The following is a 21,026-nucleotide window of genomic DNA, read 5'->3' on the forward strand; positions in this document are numbered from 1 at the left end:
CAAACGTAATTGTTACATGTGTCCATGCATTCCTGGTGTAACCTCAAACTTCAGCTCCTAAGCGGCACACAAAATTAGCAACATAAAGTAACTCCTGGTCAGACAAGAGGGGGAAATGTGGGGAACGCTGACAGGGGATCCCAGAACCCCTCAGGGCCTCTAAAAGTATATGAAGTTCCCGGTACCTTGCACAGCTGTAACCGTGGAGCGCGTCCCCGACCCCAGCAGGTCCTTATTACCAGGCAGGTCTGGGCCGTCAAGCTTGGATGATGTAGCTCCAGTATGTCAAGTTCTGTTTACGCCAAGGCTTGCTCAGGGCAGCTGGCCAGCAGGGCTAGCAGCACACACTGTCTGGGGGTTCCCTCTGGGACTGTATTTCTGTTCCTTCTCCAGGGTTCAGCTGTGGAGGGTTGTGGAGAAGCCCCAGGTGACCCGGAGTCTGCTGCCCTGAACCTGGGGGAGGCTGCTCTTCGGGGACGCTTTTCCATTTGTCAGTCTCGTTGGCCTGGGGCCTGTAAATCAGGGGTGATGGGCTGATTTGGAAGCAGCAGGCAAAGGCCTCCAAGGAGGTGCCTCCCTCGATGCAGTCCAGCATCTGGATACGAGAGAAGGCGACCCTGTTGACAGTGCGCAGGGGAACCTGCTCCAGGAACCTCAGTGTCAGCCCGTTAACCCACACGCGGCCCTTGCGGGTCGGGGCCTTCAGGCAGAAGGCCAGCAGCATGCTGCCCCTCTCCTGTCAGAGCTCCAGCTCCAGGTGTCGGCGGGAGAGGCAGGGGAGCTGCAGACAGAGGGGGGGCGTCCGGGACCCGCCCCAGCAGCAGTGGGCAGGCGTCGTGCTGCCAGCCATGGCGGGACGCTGGTGAAGAAGGCCGGGTTCTGTGGGATAGTGCAGGCCCACGTGCAGGGCTGTAGGGGCCTCTCCATGCGCGGGTGCCTAGGAAGGAAGGAACACAGACACAGGCGTGCCTGGAGCCAGACCCACCTTGGTGGCTACCTAAACCTACACATGCTCACCCACCTCAGGGAGCCTGGACCACTTCCCACCAAGCAGCCAAGAACTGAGTGCTGGATGCGGCCATTCTGCTCAAGCCAGGATGGAGCCAGAATTGGAGCTGGTGTGGAAGGTCAGACCCACTGGTTCCAGCCTCAGTTCATCTCCATCACACTCTGTGAGTGGAAACTGCCACTCACTTACTCTGAATTTTAGTTTCTTTTCTGTAATATAGGTATGCCTATTCTTGTCTGTGCAAGGTATAGGGCACGCCACCTTGTGTTTTGAGTGGCCTAGTGTCATTTGGGGAAACTGCTTCGTGGGAAAAGAAGGACAGACAGAACATACCTTCCTTGTGTCTGACAGTCATGCAACAAAACTGTGCTGAGCCCTTGGAGCCAGGCACCGCCTGCAGCTGGGGATGGGCAGATGAAGCAGGAGAAAAAGGCCTTCCTCCCTGAGCACCCAGCTGGTAGAGGAGACAGGTGCTTCTAGAATCAGGAGTTTGGAGGGGCATGGAAGAGGGAAGCCCATCCTGCTCCTGGGGGGTCAGAAAGGCTGCCTGGATATGCAAAAGAAGATAAAAAAACAGCTAGCACGTTCCAAAGTGCTTTTATGGGCCTGGCCCAGGGCCATGTGTCTTTTAAGTGTGAATGCCGTGAGAATCGCATCCCCACTGCCAAACAGATCCTGATGAAGAACGTGGAGAATGCTGAGAGATCTTATTCAAGAACTGATAGGGGCTGCACGGAGGTCAATGGGCAGTATCTGCCACCCTGTGAAGTGCACACATCATTTGTCCCAGCAACTCCACCTCCAGTCATTGTCCTTTAGAATCCATGGGCACCTATGAGAAGGCTACTTATAACCCTTGGCTTTGTTCCTGCATGGATTCAAGGAACATAAACTCTCCTGCGTACCCACCAGCCCCAGGTAGCCCAGGACCTGCCACCACCTTCAACAGGAACAAGGGCTGAGTGGATTTGGATAACTAGTCATCTGCCTCCCTGGCACCTGGCTTTGCTTACACTGTCTTCTCTACTAGGAATGCATCTTCTAGCCTAAACTCTGTGTACCAACACTGCACATCTTTAAAGGCCCAGTGCATATGTGACCTTCCCTCTGAGGTTCTTCTCTTCTTTCTGCCCTCTGATCCCCACAGTGGGGAGTCTTCCCCCAGGACACTCCTCTTCAGTCCATCTTCCCATTATATGTCAGAGGCCCTTGTCCCATCTTTCCCGAGCTCCTCTCCTCCTGTTGCCCCTGAGGCCTCCTGAGGGCAGGGTGCCCTCTGAGCTGCCATATTGCCCTGTGTCCACCGTCCTGTGCGGACAGGGCCTGACCACAGTGAGTGTCTGGGAGCACATATGCCACCTGGCTAAGTGCAGAGAAGTTCACACACATGAAAATCATGTGAAATCAAGTCCCAAGAGACCCCAAAGAGAGTCTGGTCCTTAAAAGCTGTGGGCCAGGAAGCCTGTCGCAGGTGGCACAGGTTTGATGTCCGTCTGAGCCCCAGACCCTCTGCTCCCTTGCTTTTGAATGAAGTAAGCTTATGGTTAGGACCTTCCAGTCTGATAGTGAGGGGTGAGCCCCTCAGGACACTCCTTTTTCCCTAATGCACAGACACACACATGCCCCTTGCAGCCTCAGCCTACAGAAAGCCTCTGTCTGAGTGTGTGACACAAGCTGTGCCCAGGAGAGCTGAGCTGGGCCAAGTCCTCAGGCTTGGCTAGAAACTCAGACGTCACTTCTAGAACAAATCCCATGGCCCAGGGGCCCTAAGATAACCCCTCAGAAAGAAAGGTTCACCATTGCTCATGTGGCCACATCCTGCTCCACGGAGTGTGCTGGAGCAGAGCCCCCAGAGAGGCCCACTCAGTCTCCAGGACCCAGCTGTTCTGGGGAAGCAGCCCCCAGCCTGCCCTGGCCATCTCTGGGATGAGGCGTTTCCAGCAGGCAGACGCTCTGGGAAATGCGCCTGGCCAGGAGCCGGTGGCATCCTGCTCCCAGCCGCACTGGGCCCACTCCCCTCGCTGTGGGTTCAAGTCCCTCTGGCTGCCACCTACCTGCCTCTCAGGGGTACATCTGGCTGGGACCAGCAGCTGCCAGCTCTCGGGAGTGAGTGGGTCTGGGCATGGTGGGGCCGGGGGTGGCAATTCCTGCTGCGTTTTGGGGATGGGATGTGTCAGAATTCAGCATCAGTTTGCTTGCTTTCTTCCTTTTTCCCTTTAGGAAAGAAAAAGGAAGTATAATTTCCCATTGCAGAAGTGCAGTTCCACTGCTGAGAGGTTGGAAAACCCCAGCCTGGGGTCCCTGCTAGGAGAGGCCCCCGATGCGGGTGCCCTCTCAGGCTTCAGCTCTGCAGTCTCTACTGGCCCATCCCCAGGGACCTTGACAGCTGTGGCCAGCGTGTCAACAGGGTTCTTCTCCTTTGTGTCCCAGGCCTGTTAGAAAGGAGAGCCTTTCCAGACAGACAGACAAGAAGGGAGCCCCACTGTGTGGAGACTGTGGGGAGAGTGTGATGGCTGGCCCAGAGGCAGCCAAGGGAGCGGTGGGCAAATGGAGTCAAATGAGTGGTCAGGAAAGGGTCACCATCGGGGGGAGGGTGTAAATGGCTGCTCATGGAGGCGCCCTCTCTGCAGGACTGCAGGAAGGCCACCTTCTATGTCCACCTTTCTTGGGCTCTGCAGGCCTTCTACGGCTGCCTGGAAAAGATGGAGATGGAAGCTAGCTCCAGCTGTCCTGGAAGTGACCCAGTGTCACCACGGCACTAACCTTTCACACCGCACAGCTCTTCACAGGCCACCAGTGAGTGCGTATCGCTACATTGTACCCACCAACCTGCCAAGCTGGCAAGAGACATGTGCCCATCTTATATAGGGGCAGCCAAAGCCCTACGAGGGGTAGTGGCTGGCCTGAAGCTCCAGAACAAGTGAGCAGCAAAATCCTTTCTGTTTTTCCCATCCAACGCTAGCAATCCTGGAGATTCCTGGAGGGGATATAGGTCAGGGTGCAGGACAGGCCACTCCTGTCAGCCAGCAGGGGCCCCCTTGATCTGCCTCCCTGCCCCCAGGCGTACTGGTTACTCACTCCTCACAGGTGACCCTGGTGGCTCCAGAGGTCTCAGCAGGTCATGCTTAGGAGACAGACCCCTCTGGGTACCATTTAGGACTCATAGCCTGCTTCCTCTATTTGGAGCATTTAAACCCTAGTCGGTTGCTTAATAACTAAGAAGGAAAAACAGAATTCTGGGAGCAGTCACCCACCCCTGCCTGCCCCAGCCAGTGTGCCATCAGCACTGGGGTCCCCTAGGAAGCCAGCCCCCCAGAGGTGAGAACTGTATCTGCCCTGGAGTGAACCAAGCATTAACTAGAGGCGGCCTCCCTGCATTTCGCCTTCCCCACTGTCTCCTGGCGCCCCAACATACACAGGACCTGCCACCCTCAGGGAGTGGCGCATCAAGATCGCACAGAGGATGTCAGCGCTCCCACTGGGTACCCAGGCAGTGGGCAAGAGGTGAAGCCTGCCAGGGGCTTTGCTACCCCTAGGTGTGTGACCTCAGGTGAGTCCTACCCCCTCTCTGGCCTTCGTTTTACTCCCTTGGGGGTCTCCCAAGGGCCCCCATCAGCGATAACAGGGCTACGAGCATGCCCCCAGTCTTGCCGTGGGAGAGTCTCTGGGCAAAGTGATGTGTCTATGGCCTTTGTGCCCTTAGCAACTCAGTTCAGAGCCATGCTCAGTAAATCAGACCTGGAACAGCCAGGGAGTTCACCTGGCAAGAGGAAGCGTGCCCAGGCGGCATCTTCCAAAGGCCAGTGGGAGGTCCTTCTGGTAGCTGCTGCTGGTCCCGCCTGGAGGGTGAGGGAGCGGGAGTGGACTGTTGGCTTCACTCTGCTTGACTCTCTTGGCTAGGGAGGCCTCCTCCAGTTGGCATCAAGACCCTGAGGAGTGCATGGCACTGAGCAAATGTCCCCCATCATGTGCTCCTTGAGAGCTTGGGGACAGAACAAGTTTCTGAGGCTTTCTACAATGCTGGGCAGGTGAGAACTCTGGCGTCGGAAACTCGGGGCTGAGGTTTGGTTCCTTCTTGTAGCAACTGTGTGACCTCAGACAAGTTACTCAGCCTCTCTGAACCTGACTTCTGCTCTGAAAAAAGGAGGGTAATTTGTTGTGCTGTAAGGGCTAGCTAAGATATATGCAAAGTGCCAAGCACATGGTGATCAGTGATAAGTGAGAGCTGCTCCTGGTAGAACCCTTAGCAGCAGAAGAGAGTGGGGTTACTTTATGGGGAGAGGGGCTGGCAGGGTGGGCTAATAGCCTGCACAAACCCCCAGTTCTCCAGAAGGCCCCAGGTTGTACTTAAAACAAACGTAATTTTGAATACATAATTTGCATGAGTTTACTATAAATTCTATTTTAAACAGTAATGAAGCAAGGGGGATGTTCTGGGAAGGATCTCCAAGTTCTTGCTGGGGCATATGGCTAAGGAGCAGGCTTCCTGTTTCACAGGTGAGGAAGCCGAGGCTCACAGCGATTGTCTGACCAGCCCAGGCTCACGTGTATGGGTGGCGTCAGGTTAGCACCAGCAACTGGACCCAGTCTGTGGGGCTCTCGGGCCTAACCATGAAGCTGTTACACCTGGTGCCAGCTGCCTTGGCTTTTCCAGGCACGTGCTCCAGCTGGCTTGGTGGCAGTACACTCAGCAGAGAGGGGCCTGCTCTAGCCTGCCAAGCCAGCCAGTGTCATCACCCCACCATCCTCGTGTCCAGGTGGCCTGTGGCCACCAGGTGGCAGCATCCCTGAACCAGTGGCTTGCTTTTGGAGGCAGAAGAGTGGGGGACAGTGTAAGTCTGGAGGAGCCATTCATGGGACCACTGGGGAGGGGAGTGTGAGGGAGACCAGGTGCTCAGGGTGGGAATGGGAGGGTCCTTGCCTCTCTGACTCAAAGTGAGTTGAAATGGCCCAAGGTGAATCCACTGCGGTCCTCCCCGGAGGACAGCCGCTCACTGAGCACGGAGGCGAAGCCAGAGAAGCCACAGCACAGGGCCAAGGGCAGCAGTGTATAAGCAGGTGCTGAGACAGACAGGCTCAGGAAGGTAAGTTACCTGCTCAAGCCAGAGCGTGCCCAGCACAGTGACGATAAGAAGCCAGGCTTGCTCCCTTATTTGTAAGATGGAGTAACAGGGATCCTCTCCAGGGAGAGGGAGCCACGTGAGGAAATGTGTGCAAAACACTTAGCTCAGTCCAGGGCCTCATGCACAGTGAGTGCTCAGAATACACATAGAGTGGCTGTTTCTGTGTTCGTCCGAACAGAATGCTTCCTGTCCCCACTGAGCTCTCACGTAAGTAAAGAGTACCTATAACCAAGAGATGGGTGCTGTGATGGGGGGCACACAGGACTGTACACCCCAGGAGGGGCACCTAACCCACCGGGGATGGGGGAACACCAGGGAAGGCCTTCTGGAGGAGGGGAAGCTTGTGCTGACGCCTGCAGGAGTCGGCCAGGTAGCACTGATAGTGTGTGCATGGTGCCTGGTGGAGGGAGGTGGGAGTCACCCAGCTTCTGGAAACAGCTCCAGCTCACCTTGCTCAATGCCCGTGGCTGATGAGAATGACAGCAGCAGCAACAGTGATGGCCCGTTTGAATTTTAAAACAGTAATACGGTTACCATTTAGTGAGTCTGAACTCTGTGCAGTGTTCTGTGCTAAGCCTTTATGTAAAATGTCTCATTTAATCCTCAGCACAATTCTGAGACAGGTTCCAGTATAGATCCTAATTTGCAAATGATGAAACCAAGGCACGATTAATAAGTAACTTCCCAAAGACCCCCCAGGTCTGACATTCACATCCTTGCGCTCAACTCCTGGGCTCTATGTCCTCCTGAGGTTCAAGCCGTTCCCTTCTGGCATCTAGGGTCCCCACCTTCTTCTGATGCCAGGGCTGGGCGATTTCTCAGGGTATAACCAGCTCTGTTAGTCCCCTGGCCTGAGCCCTGGTGAGAAGCACATGGCTATCAGGGGTGGCCCTGAATGCTTAGTCCCATAGTGCTGGCCGGGCCCCCTCCCAGAGGCAGGCTGGCCGGCCTGACCTGGGCGGCCTCCACCAGCTGAGGGGCCAGAGACAGTGAGAGGAGTGGCCCCCCCAGGAGCTGCTGCCACCCTGGCCCGTGCTCGCTCTCCTATTTCAGGGGTCGCTGCTAAGCCCAATTTCATTACTGATTATGCCAAATTCTTAATATATGTCAGTTTTACTTAATGCTAAGTCCAATAATGCCTGAGCCCTGACTAATGCCTGGGGCAGGCCTGGGGACAGGGGTTGGCGGAAGGAGAAGTGTCTTGTGCCCTGGCCTGCATGCCACCTCCTTCACCTTCACTCATAGTGTCCAGAGCAGCAGAGGACCAGAGGGCAGGGAAGGAGCCCTCAAAGGGAGTCCACCATCGGCTCCACTGTGGACATGCTTTGTGGTGGGTCACTTTTCCTCTCTGGGCCTCAGTGTCCTCATCTGTGCAATGGGGTCAAGCATGCCTGTCCAGCCTCCCTTGCCCTGTGGCATCTTCATTCAACACTTTGAGAAGGATCAGCTTTCACTTGGTCAACATGATTTGCCAAAGACTTCTTTCTTTTTCCATCAAGAACCATACAGAAGAAACACAGCTTGGTCTCATTTAAAGAATGCAGCTGGTAAGGAAAGATGGCCTCAAACACAGCACAGCACACATCAAACATGGTCTTTTTGTTTTTAATTAAGGGAGGTAAAAGCCTAGCATAAATACTTTTAACTCAAGTTTAGGAATAAAAGTGTATTCCGAAATAAGCGTGTCTTCAAAGGCAGATTTTTAACAGACCATGAAAAAAACCTCTGTGTGGGAGTTTAGGTGGTTCATGGTGCCTAGAAGTTCTTCATGCAGATCTGATATCAGGAGAGAGAAAAAAACCAAATGACTCTCTGTAAATACTTATCTGTCTTTAAATTGTGGTTCAATGCATGTAACATAAAATTGACCATTTTAGCCATTTTAAGTGTACAGTTCAGCAGTGTTAAGTATATTCACATTGTTGTGTAACCAATCTCCAGAACCTTTTCATCTTGCAAAACTGGAACTCTAAACCCATTAAATAACAGTTCTCCATTTCCCCCTCCCTCCAGCCCCCAGCAGCCAGCATTCCACTTGGTTGATGACTCCGAAACCTCATGTAAATGGGGTCATATAGTCCTCTTGTGATTGGCTTTTTACACTTAATGCTTTAAGGTTCATCCATGTTGTAGCATGTGTCAGAATTTGATTCCGTTTTAATATTTAATGTCCTTTAATAATATTCCAGGGTATGTATACATCACATTTTGTTTATTCCTTTATCTTTGATGACCATTTTTGTTGCTTTTGTCTTTTGTTCATTACGAATAATGCTGCTGTGAATGTGATGGACAAATAGCCTTCAAGTCTTTGTTTTCAATTCTTTTGGATGTATACCCAGAGGTGGAATTGCTGGATCACGTGGTAAGTCTGTTTTAAGATTTTGAGGAATCTCCATAGTGTTTTCCACAGTGGCTGCACCATTTAACGTTCCCACCAATGGGGCACAGGGTTTCCAATTCCTCCATATTCTAGGCAAAACTTCTTTTCTGTTCTGTATTGTTTTACAGGAGCCTCCTAATGAGTGTGAGGTGATACCTCATTGTGGTTTTCATTTGCATTTTCCTGAATATTACTAATGTTGAATATCTTTTCATATTGCTGTTGGCCATTTGTATGAGAAACGTCTACTTAAGTACTTGCCCTGTTTTTTAATTGGGCTATTTGTCTGTTACTAAGTTGCAGGAGGTTTTTTATATATTCAGGATGTTAACCCCTTATCAGACATAGGATTTGCCTTTTCTCTCTGCTGACTGTGTCCTTTGATGCACAGAATTTTTTAATTTTGGTAAAGTCAATATGCCTACTTTGACTTTTGTTGCCTGTGCTTTTAATGTCATACCCAAGAAGTCATCGTGAAATCCAGTATCATGAAGTTTTTCTTCTAACAGTTGTGTAGTTTTAGGTCGTACTGAGAGGTCTCAATCCATTTTGAGATAATTTTTGTATACAGTATAAGGTAAGGGTCCAATTTCGTTGGATATCCAGTTTTCCACAAGTAGAAAACTACAAAGTTATCCTCACACAAGATTTGTGACTGGTGATGACACTTTATTTCACTATATTGTGTTGAATAAAATATTTTACATACACTGGTTACAGTACGAAACAAAATGTGTTCACATATACCTTGTAGGTTTTATTAATTTCGTGTTTCCATCTTTAGACTGTTTAACAGAAACACTCTCTGCCTGAAGTAACACTGTGCACTCAGCAGTGTGGATTGCTTTCTAACAATACAAATCTCAAGGAGGCGTTAGTGGGAGGATCAGTGAATCACCCACACTGTGGCTTGCCAGGCTCTGTGTCTGCCAGTTCCTGCCTGTGAGCTGGATCCTGTACCACTTGCTCCCTGCAATTGGCTGGTATTCCTGGTGTCACCGATGTTAAGGGCAACGGTTCATGTTGGCTACCATGGGCTTCTAAAGAAAGCAGCGGCTAAACAGTCTTGACTGAGCACCATTTTTAATGGGTTTGGGTTCCAAACTCAGAGCTTATGAGCAGTTCTGAACATCCTGATATGGTAGACATACAAAGCCCAGAGGTTCAGAGCATTTCCAAACTTTTGAATTTGCTCATAACTTAACACCCTTCCTAGAAGGTGGATTCTTTAAACTGCTGGCTAATTCCCACAGAGAAGCCCCCCTCCACTGTGCAGAACACGGTAGAAGCAGGAGCTTGAGGCCCCTGTGCTGCCCATGCTGGCTGTCCACCTGCTCCCACCTCCTCTGACCCCTCAAGCCACCTCCGGTGTCTGGAATAGTCACTGTGAGCTGGAGAGAGGCATGGGTTCCTGGGAGGTGCGCTATGTCACAGAGGTTTCTGGTGCCAAGAAAAACAGCCTAGCCCAGCTTTGAGGCTGTGAGCCTCCAATGCCCCCTCAGGAACCTGCCGTCACTACTACGGGTAGTGCAGTCTGGCTTGATTCTGCCAAAACAAAGGAAAGTCCTTCCAGCAATTTCTGTGGATTTGTTTTGCAAAATTAAATTGTCTGCTTTTAATGCTCTTTAGCGCATTTAATACATATTGGAATTTCAAAACTAGTGAAAGATAGAGACCTCACTTTGGAGTGGATGACAGATCCCACATGACCTGCATTTCAATCTATAGGACTATGGAAATTTCCAGAAAGTGGGGGCTTTGGTGGGAGGATCCCTAGGCTTTGGAGCTCTCGGACCACCCCTATGTGTCCATGTGCTCTGAGCCCTTGGGGTCTAATCACTGTCTCCACACACTGAACGGAACAGAAGTTTACCGGGCGTCCCAGCTTCAGGACCCCGCACGCCTCTAGAGCCAAGCTCTGGCTCATTTATTTGTGTTTCCACATGGGGCTCCTGGACCGCTTCCCAAGGAGGAGGCTGAGCCCGAGAGAACCGGCCTCCTCTATGCCCAGCCCCAGGCGGGCTCTGCAGTGGCCCAGCACATGAGACAACGCCTGCCCTCAAGGAGGTCCGGGCCAGTGCAGGAGACAAGCTCTCAGACCAGTACCAGCCAAAGCCCTTCTTGGAGCATCAGTAGGTGTTGGCTAAGTTAATAAGAAGGTGCAGGCCTCCCAAGAGGGGGCCGTGCATGAACAAAGGCTCACTCGGAAGTTGGAGGGAGCCAGATGTCCAGAGAGCTACAGGAGAAGGAGCCGGTGGCCACTTGCTCAGCCCTCTGCACAGACACTCGGGGGTCTGCCGCCGTCATTGCCCCCTGCTCCGCCCGGCTCTTCCCCTCTAGGCTCTCCCTGGACCCGTCAAAGCTGCAAAGGCTGGTTGATTCAGGATGCTGGCCTTTATCCCTTAGCTTGTTTTCCTGCCTCTGCTGTCCTGCTGAGTGTCCTACATCTCAGGGTACTCTCATAAAGAGTATGCAGTCACTGCCCCCAGGACCCGGGGGGCCTTCCGAGGTGCCATGCCCACAGCGCCTGCGGCCCCGAGGCTGTGGAAGGCAGTGCGGCTCTGGCATCAGGTGCACTGGATCCCAATCCCGCCTCCAGCACTAACGAACCAAGGGCTTGGGCAAGCCAATTAAGCCCTTGGAGCCTCAGTTTCTCATATGCAAAATGCGGTGGAGTGAGGATCAAGTGAGACTGAGGTTGTACATGTGAAGCAGAGCACGGAGACATCAGCTAATGAGACTGTACTGACTGACTGTTTTTCTCTCTGTATTTTTTCTTCCTTCCCGCCTTTCTCCCATCCCACCTGCTCTGTTACAATGAAGGTTTGGCTGGTATAACTCGGATCTAAAGCAGTGCATTAAAGAGACAAATATACACCTCTCTTACCTAATAGGCCAGGTGTAAGGCATCCAGGGCTCATAATGGTGGCTCCACGGTATCAGCAACCTGAGCTCCTTTCAGCTTGTTACCCTACCAAATGCAGAGTACTGCGCTCACCCATGTGGCTCCAAATGGTTCACCCCACCAGGCCTGCCTTCCAACAGTGGGAATGGGGCAGAGGGGAAAGTGTGGGGCACATCTTCTCCTTCTAAAGTCACGCCTGGAAATTGCCCACCACACTTCTGCTCCTATCCTACCAGCCTGACTTTAGCCAGTGGCTAGACCTAGCTGCAAGGGAGGCTGGGGGGCCACGTGCTCAGCGGCAAGGGAGGGTTCTATTATTATGGAAGAAAGGGAATCAGGTCGTGGGAGGCAGTTGAGTCTTAGCCTGCTAGCCTACTCTGCAAGGGTGTGCGAGACTTCACAAGCTTGCACCTCACTTGGCTCAGAGCTGGGTACCGCAACTATAATTTATTCTCACAGAGGGAAGCTGACTACCAACCCTCAGAAGTGCTATATGGAAAGGCACCACCCTCAGCCTCCACCTTCTGAGTGAGCAGAACAAGGGCAGAGCCTGAAACAGCAGCAGCCACCCTGTGGCTGAGCTGTGGGAGGACTTCCCCAAGAGGGGACCACTGGGCTCCTACACACAGCTCTGTGCAGGCCTCTGCGAATGGGAGCGAGGGGTGGCGAGTGGTAGGAAGCTGAGTGTTTTAGATGTTTTCTACTCAAAATGTGCTGTATGCCTCTGCATGTCTTAGTTCTGTTCTGAGATGCAGGCTCACAGAAGGAGAGGCTTTGTGTTTGTCTTATTTTTATGTAACATTTTGGAAAGGTAATATATTCATAATTTTGGAAAAAATCAAAACAAGTAGAGTGAAAAGTCTCTCACCCCTCCCAACAGGTAACCGCTCTGATGAGTGCCCTGTGCACCCTTCCAGATATTCTTTATGCAAGTTCAAGGGACATGAACCTATGGTCTAGCCATGCCCCTGTTTCCTGAATGCTGTCTGTTGCTTTGCTGCGTGAAGGTGTCCTTCAGACCAGCAGCTCACCTTCTCCCCAAAGGTTTCTTGCCCTTACAATTGTTCTCCCTGTCCTAGGATATTTCACAAAACTAACCGATGCTGTGACAACAAATATTTCATAGCCTTCACGCATGCCATTTTTCACAAATGCTTTACAAATGTGTGTCTTCATTCTGAATTGAATGTCCTGGGAAATATGTCTTTTCCACATGGCCACTAATATAATATAAAAAGCATTTTCCCCTTCCCTTGGCCCCAGGGGGGAAATATATCATGAAAATGGCCAAGTGATGAGAAAATGAGAAATCCTGCCTACAGAGCTCTCTCTCCAAGTGGTTTGCCAGAGGCTCCCTGGGACTGCATCACCTCATGAAGCATAAATCACCAGCTAGGCTGGGTGAGCTGTCACCCAATGGCCCAGCATGTGGCTGTTTCTGTTTGGTGGCCACTGACGGAGAGAGTCCCTGCTGTACAAATGTTGCCCTCTGCCTGTCCACCTGTCTGCCTGTGGTCAGCAGACCTGGCCTGGGGACGGGCACGCACTCCGCTGTGGGCCGTTTGCTGCAGAGACCCCGCTTACAGAGCTGCAGCGTTTCCAGCTGAGGCCCAGGATCGCTGTGGTTCAGCCATCTGGAGGCAAACCCTCCTGCTATGGGCTTCGCACAGACCACTGAGTACCTCCAACACCCTGCAATAAAGCCCGGGGCCCTCAGTTCAACCTTGGCAGGCTTCTGTGAGCATTTAGGACAGGCCAGGGTCCAGCGCACCTGGCTGTCAGGGCACCTCACCAGCCCCCCAGGGCCAAGGCTTGCTGCAGACCCCTCCACCTGCCCGCCTTCTCTCCCTTCTCGCTGCCCTCCCACCACCAGGATGGACACGTCCTTGTTAAGTGTGGCTCAGAGAAGCAAAATTTCCCCTCGTCTCTTTTGCTCTAGCGTACTTAAAAAAGCTCCAAGCTCTACTCTCTATAAGAAAGTTTATAGTTTGTGGGTGCTAGAGGGCACTGTTGGGCAACTTTTGTGTTTCAACAGGTCTTGCCTGCACTCCTTTTTTTTTTTAATGGCCTGTTTTTTTTAGAGCAGTTTTAGGTTCACAACAAAATTGAGCAGAAATTACAGAGATTTCCCTGTTCCCTCCACACACAGCCTCCCCGACTATCAGCCTCTGCACCAGCGTGATCCTTGTGTTATAATCTCTGAACCTACACCGACTCCCCGTTATCCTCAAAGTCCATGGTTTACATTAGTGTTCACCGCAGTGGTGCACATTCTAGGGGTTTTTGCCAAATGTGTAATGACAAATATCACCATTACACAGAGTGATTTCACTGCCCTAAAAATCCCCTGTGCTATGCCCCTTTTTCCCTCCCTTCCCTCAACTGGCAACCACCGATCTTCTTACTTCTTCAATTTTGCCTTTTCCAGAGTGTTTATAGTTGGAATCATGCAGTTTGTAGCCATCTGAGATGGGTTTCTTTCACTCAGTGATATGCATCTAAGGTTCTTTCATGTCTTTTCATGGCTTGATGCCTCATTTCCTTTCGGTGCTAAATAATATTCCATTGTCTGGATGTACCAGTTTATCCATTCACGTATGGAGGGACAACTTGGTTTTGTCCAGTTTTTGGCAGTTATGAGTAAAGCTGCTATAAACATGTGTGAGCAGGTTTTCATGCGGACATAAGTTTTCATCCCATTTGAGTAAATACCAAGGACTGTGACTGGCTGGATTCTTGCCTGTAGGTTTAGAGGAGAGGATGCTCAGGGGAGTAGGCTAGCCCATGTTCAATCAGCTCGCTGGGACCCCAGGAGAGTCCCTCCCCCTTCAGAGCCAGGACTTCCCCACCTCACTCCAGAGTCCCGGCTGCCTCTTGGCGGCGCTAACCACTTAGTCTATCTCAGCCTCTGGGAGAAGGAGACCCTGGGAGATGTGAGTGGGCAGGCCTCGGTCTTCCCGCCTCCCTTTCTTTCAACCTTTACTCCACAAGCTCAAGAGCCTGCAGGATTTTTGTTTTGTTCTAACATCAGCATCTAAGAAAACCAGGAACACAACTTCCCATTCATTTCTGGTATTTGCTGCCATCATTGAAATGATTCATGTCACAACTTTTATTTGTTCTAATGTCTGTTCCAAGCACACCACTGCCTAGGTCTTCAAACTGGTCCTGGAACTTCACGTCGGGGCATCCCGACCCCCCGTGGGCCCCTGGGGAAAGCTCTCCTTTCTGGCACCCCAGTCTAGGCTGGAGCCACCGGGACTTGCCACCTTCTGCCTTGTGGATTCTCTGTCCTCGAAGAAGAACTGGTGGCTAGTTTGGGCCACAGAGTATGGTATTTTAAGCATTTTGTCTAAGTTGTCAACATTTTAAAAATCAGGAGCCTAACGTATAAACCCTTTTTTCAACTTCTCTTGACAAGCCCGAAAATGAGGCCCCCAGGGGCTTGTGTTCCCACAGGGCACCAGTGTGTGCCCTTGAGCTGAGCTGGGCGCTCAGTGCCCAGCTGGTCACCCCCACCTCCACCTCAACATTCTGTGCCTTTGAATTTACAGCCCTTGTGTGATGTGTGCAGTAACCTCCAGTTAACCAACATGTGACTTTCCTTTAGTACATGAGTTCCCGAAGGACCAAATCATAGAAATCGCCATAAAGGAGCAAAGGTCTACATACTGGTGGATGACAGACGTCCTGGGGTGGCCTGTCTAGGCGGTGGTGCTTCAGGTTCCCCAGTTATACTGTGTGGCAGGCACTTTACAGCCCAGCTAGCTGATTCCCTCAATAGCCCTATACAGTAGGGACCCCTATACTTTCATTCTACCAATGGGAAACTGAGGCACAGAGGAGTTAAGTCAGTCATCCAGGGCCACACAGACAATAAATGTAATGTCTTCAAAGTCTGTGACCTTAACCGCCCTGCGTACTGCCTCCTGATGCAGAAGCTCCTGGGGCAGCCCTGGGGCCAGATGGGACCCTCGGGAAGTCTGGGCCTGGCCCTTGGTAACAGAGGGGCACTGTCTAGGGTCTCGCCAGGAGTGCAGGCAGGGAACTGGAGGAGTTGCTCAGGACTCATATCAGCTGTCTCTCTCGACATACTGGGAGGAACGTGGATGCTGGCTGGAGGAAGAACGTCATGCCCCCACCCACCCCGGGGCCCTCAGAACGGGCAGACCCTCCTCCCCCGGCCCGTGCCTCTCTTCCCGGCCTCAGATTCTATGAAGGGCTGTTGCTTACCGAGTGCTTCCTGTAAGTTAAGTCCTCTACATTCATTGACTTATTTAGTGCTCCTGTGTGATCACAGGTGTGATCGCACACCCAGCTGGGCCAGTTGCAGTGGGAAAGCAACTGAGAGACCAAAGAAAAGACCTGGAGATGGTGTACAAGACATGCGGGCTTCCTGGGACCTCCGTGCAGGGAGTCCAGGAGCGGAGGCTGGACAAGGCTGTGCACTGCATCACAGACAGGGGGAAAACCACTTGCATGGGGGCAGGAGACAAAAGCTCTGTGTGTGCCAGGGGGAGGGGCCAGGGACTACATGCTATGCTAGAAGGGGGCATTCTTGTGTGACCAGCACCCCAGGGAACAAAACCTTGATTAGAGGGGTCTGCCTCCCAATAAGTTTCCATAGACAAGGTGGGCCTGGATTTGGCCAGCCCCAGGCCATCAACATCAACATACCAAATATTTAGCCTATACCCCTGAGAGGGGCCATGTGGACACATGGCTATTCTGGGACAAAAGGTACAAGGGGCAGTGCTTGTCCCCACACCTTCTGATGGCTGCATTATGTCAACCTGTTGTCCCCACTTTATGGAGGAGGAAACCAGGTGTAGAGAGGCGCCCTCACTTGCCTAAAGGCACAGGGCTCCTCAGTGATGGGACCACTATGAGTCAGTAGTCAGACTGGGGTGCTCAGACCCCCTTCACTCCTCTCCTCCCTCTGAAGCACTCAGTTTCCCCTCCTTTGCCCTGATTTTTGGCCCCAGCTCTGATCCCCAGCTCCCAGGTGTGCCCTGCAACCTCTCCTTTCTGCTTCTGAACCTTGGCCTGCCATCAGCCTTTTGTCTCTACTCATTCATTTATTCAATTTCTAATTGTACAGTTCAGATCCACAGTGTTATTATTCACTTGCCACTTGACCTATCCATTTCTGAGAGGAATAATACAATCTCCTGCTAGGATTATGTTCTTATCTTTTTTCCCTTTTAATCCTGTCAAATTTTCCTTTATTTTGAGATCATGCTACTAGGTGCCTGCACATTTCTCCCTGGGGCACCTTTGCCTTACTATTGGCTCACTTACTTTGGTTCACAATATGATTGCACCATATTTCTTTTGGTTAATGTTTGCCTGCTTAAATTTTTTTCTATCCCATTCATTTTCTGATAGCTTGCTTTAGGAGGAGTTTCTTTCACTGAATAATCTAACACATACTTATCAAAGACCTACTGTGTGGTGGACACTGAGCTTGGCCCTGGTGATGCAATAGTAAACTAGCGGGTTGGTGCATTAGTTTCTTATGGCAACTGTAACCAACTACCAGCAACGCTAAGGCCATGCAGTTCTGGAGGCCAGAAGTCTGAAATCAGGATCACTGGGCTGACCGAGGTGTCGGCGGAGCCAGGCTCCCTTCAGCAGGTGCTGGAGAGAATCCTAGTCCTTGATTCTCCCGGCTTCTGCTGGCTGCCACTATTTCTTGGCTTGTGACCACATTACTCCAATCTTTGAGACTGGCATCCTCAAAGTTCTGCTCTGTCTTCACACGGCCCTCCCCTCTCGTCCTTTTTATAAGGATAACTGTGACTGCACTTAGGGCCCACCCACATCATCCAGGACGCTCTCACGGCCCCAAGATCCTTAATTCAACCAGCTCTGTTGCCATAAGTCAATGTTTACTCTTTTGCTGTGTAAGATGATGTTCTTATATCATCTTAAGGTCTGAAGGATTAGGCAATGCATCTTTTTTGGGGGCCATTATTCAACTTCCCAAAGTCACGAAGGCTTCTTTCAGGGAGCTGGCATTCTGGGGAGTCAGGCAAGTAAGGAGACAAATGCAAGTGATGCGTGTGTAGCTGGGACTGGGGACTACTCCACAGTCGGAAAACCCCCCGGAGAGATTCTGGTTCATCAGAGGCTGAAAGAAGTGAGGCATGAGATCTTAAATGCAAATGCCTTGAAGCAGGAAACTTGGCTGGTCAGGAACGGTCTGTGAGCAGGGGAAGAGCAGTCCCCTAGGGGAAACCAAGGTGGGGACAGACAGTCCTTGCAGGGCCGTGTAGACCACGGTGGAAGGTTTGGATTGTATTCCCAGGCAGCAGAGAGCCGTGGGAGGGCTTCTGGCAGTGGAGGGATGTGAGCTATGACTGTATCTGAGATGCTCAAGGCCCAGAGAGACCCCTTCCTCAGGAACCTCCCCTTGGGCAGGTAGGGCATCACACAGGGAGGCTGCCTCTCGGGCCGCACCACAGCCCCAGTGCAGGCCTTTCCGGCTCCAGCTGATGGTCCCCCATGCTGGGTACCTCCTGCGCTCCAGCCATGCTGCTGCGTACTCCACACCCACGTTTGTAACAGGGTGTTCCTGACGAGACTGGCCACTAATGTTTCTGGAATCTCAAGTGGCTGGAAGTAGATGGGAAGCTCATGCTCTGATCTCAAAGCAATGCTGTACCTGAAGCTGTAAGCAGCTAGATTTTGGGGTTCAACTCTGGATTTGGATAGTCACCAACTGTGGATCCTAGGGGTGTCCCGTAACCTCCTGGCACTTTTTTTCCTCCTCTATAAAATGGACACGAAATGCTGATTGCCTTACAGTGTTGTGAAGATTCAAAGAGATAAAACAGGCAAAGAGCTTACAGCAGGGTCTTAGACTCTGACATACAAAATAAACGTTAACTGTGGTTATTTGGGTTTTAGTTTCTATAGGAGACAGTTTAGAGAGCAAGCTAGTCCTTTGTTTTCTGACAAGAGGAAAACCCAACTAATAGGACATTTGATTTTATATAGAAAAATCCAAAATGCTCTTCTGGGTTGGAGAACTCCCAGGCAATAAAATAAACACCCATGAGAGTTTTGTTTTGTATGATCACATGACAGGTTGTCTTCAGATAAGGCAGAACTGTTTTTTCTGCCAGTATGCTTGCAGAAATAAAAAGGAAGCGATGCTCCTATCAGAGCTTCAGAAAGCTGAAGGTTTCTGGAATTGGTGGAGGGCAATGAGGCTGAGGCTTTCACTTGTGGAGGAGGTACTAGCCAGGGACCCCAGAAAGAGGGGTCAGGAGGAGCCTGGGGAGGGGCTAGCTTCAGGACTCTGCATCTGGGCATACCCAGGGGCTCACGTGGGGTTCCCATCATGCTCTGTGCTTCCCTCCTGGTATTGTTCAGGCAAGTCTGGTCCTTATTGGGTTTTAGGGTGTTAGGGGGAAGCATCCTTGACCATGTTTGGGGTGAGGGGTCTGGGGATCAGCAGGGCCTAGGAAATCTCATTATGAGATGTCAGGAGGTCACCAGATAAAAGGGTGGGAGTTTGAGTCAGGAGGTGGAACAAAACAGCAACAACATCCAGGACTTGAGGGAAGGACAAGTTCAACCTGCAGATGTCCAGGAACACTGGGGAGGGCACCTGAATAAAAACAGGCTGTACTCTGACCCAGTAGGGTTCTGAAGGCAGGGTTTCTTGTGCTATTTGGGCAAGAAAGGGAAACCTGACCCTCTGGGCACCTGGAGTGCAGATAGGCCTTTTCATCTTGTAGTAACATGATAGTGTAGCTACTATCATGGGACTTGTTTTTCAGGTGGGGAAACTGAGGTGCAGAGAGGGTAAGGTACTCGCCCTCAGTCACTCAGCTAGTAAGGCGCAGAGTTGCATTTGCACTGGGTCTGTCTGACCCCAGAGCCTGCTGGTCCCCCAGGACACGCTTTTGCCTCAGCTCCGCAGTAAATTCAGTCATTGAATCCCGCCCAAAGCCTCCCAGGGAGGAGAGTTTTGGGCAAAGTCCTGCCCTGAGAAGCTGGTGGAAGAGAAGTCCCTTCCTGGATATTCTCAAGGCAATTCAGGACTTCCTACCCTGACCCTCCCCGCCCGCCCTTTCTCAACAAAGCGGCCACATTCGACGGTGATTGCAAGGCAGTGCGCAGAGTGTTTGGAGCGGGGACTCCAGAGCAGCGGGACACACTGCGGTTGACGTCACAGCCACAGCAGGGCCTTCCTGGATGTGCGCGAGCAGGACCGGGCCTTTCCTTCTCGTCTGCGAAGCTGCGGCTAGAGGGCGCTCCCAGCCCGCTCCCTGCTCTGCGGGCTCCGCGGCCGCGCTCCTCGCCCTGGATCCAGACTGCAGCCTGTCCATCCCGCCCCCTTCTAGATCTTCACAGCCCGCGCACCCGCACTCGCCCTAGATCCCCACTGCAGCCGGCGCACCCCGCATTCGCCCTAGATCTTCACCGACGGCCCAGCCCGCACGCACAGAGTCCTGCCCGTTCATAGCAAGAGCTGCTTCTCCACCTTCTTTTAATAGGCACTTACGTGACCCCTGCTGAGAACGAGCACCTGTGCTGTGTGCTGTGTGGTCGGCGTTCATGGCCCAATGAAGAGGGCAGGCAAGGTCATTGCAATTCAGTGAGACCATGACTAGGACAGCAGAGTCCCAGGCAGGCCCCTGAGGACTGGGACAGCCCCGAGCTCCTGGGCTGGGTGGGGACGAGGCTGCAGTTAGTGCTCTCATAGGTCTGTGCCCGCAAGGGGCAGGATGTTTGGGCCCAGACACCCCCGGGCACACAGCTGGTGCTCAAGAAATGAAGGAGGGTAGATGCATGCCCTGTGGAGGCTGCGCAGAGGGCAGCCATGGGCACAAGTGGCAGCAAGAGCAGCTGTGCAGTCATTCCCTGGGGATCTCTCTGCTCCTTAGAGTCGCACAATAGCCCTCTGGGCACCCTCTCTGGAGCTGCTGTCTCCCTCCGGCTGAGGGGGCCCACCAAGGCAGGCCTGAGGGCTGCACCCGGCCTTGAAGAGAGACCCAGCTACATGCTCCTAAGGCAGCGACTTGGGGGAAGCAGGGAGGAAAGGAAATGAGTGGGGGGACCACATTGACAGAAAGAGGACACGCTAGCCTTGGTAACTCTTTCAAGAGACATTACCTTCCCTGTTGGGCAGGTGGGATCATGGAGGCTCAGGGACGGGAGGTCTCAGGTCCAGGTGTACTTGGCAGATGAGGAGAAGCTGTGCCGTTGGCACACGGAGTGGGATGTTGGGGGGAGACTACAACTTTGCTGGTGTTGCCTGTTAGTGAGCACGTGAGGGCGGAGCCGGAGAGCTGCTTCCTGAGTCAGGCCAGCTCCTGACCATTCACACTACAGACTTGCTCTGAAAATCACCTGGGCACCTGGCTACCAAGACACACTGCCTCTGGGGGCTGCAGGGTGCAGCAAGGGGTAGGCCAATGGTGGTGGCGGGTCTGATGGAGATGTTCTCTTAGGCCCTGCCGCCCTTACTATCCTTGTATAGAATCTGGGTCACCTGGCCCACCCTGGGGGGCTCCTGTGTTTTCATTTGCCTGGTCCTGGTTCCCGGCTGAAGTTCTGTTTATGGCCTGCTTGTAAGCCCGAGTCAGTCAA

General features: G+C 52.2%; 1 protein-coding gene across 1 annotated transcript; it reads right to left on the minus strand.

Moving 5' to 3' along the window:
• Window positions 1-334: 334 nt before the first annotated feature.
• Window positions 335-10,822, minus strand: TIFAB (TIFA inhibitor). Its single transcript, XM_037016039.2, is given in 4 exon segments — window positions 335-796; window positions 798-842; window positions 844-937; window positions 10,719-10,822. Coding segments are annotated over 4 exon segments (705 nt in total).
• Window positions 10,823-21,026: the final 10,204 nt, after the last annotated feature.

Source organism: Manis javanica, chromosome 14, assembly GCF_040802235.1.
Source record: "Manis javanica isolate MJ-LG chromosome 14, MJ_LKY, whole genome shotgun sequence".
Taxonomy (NCBI): Eukaryota; Metazoa; Chordata; class Mammalia; order Pholidota; family Manidae; genus Manis; species Manis javanica.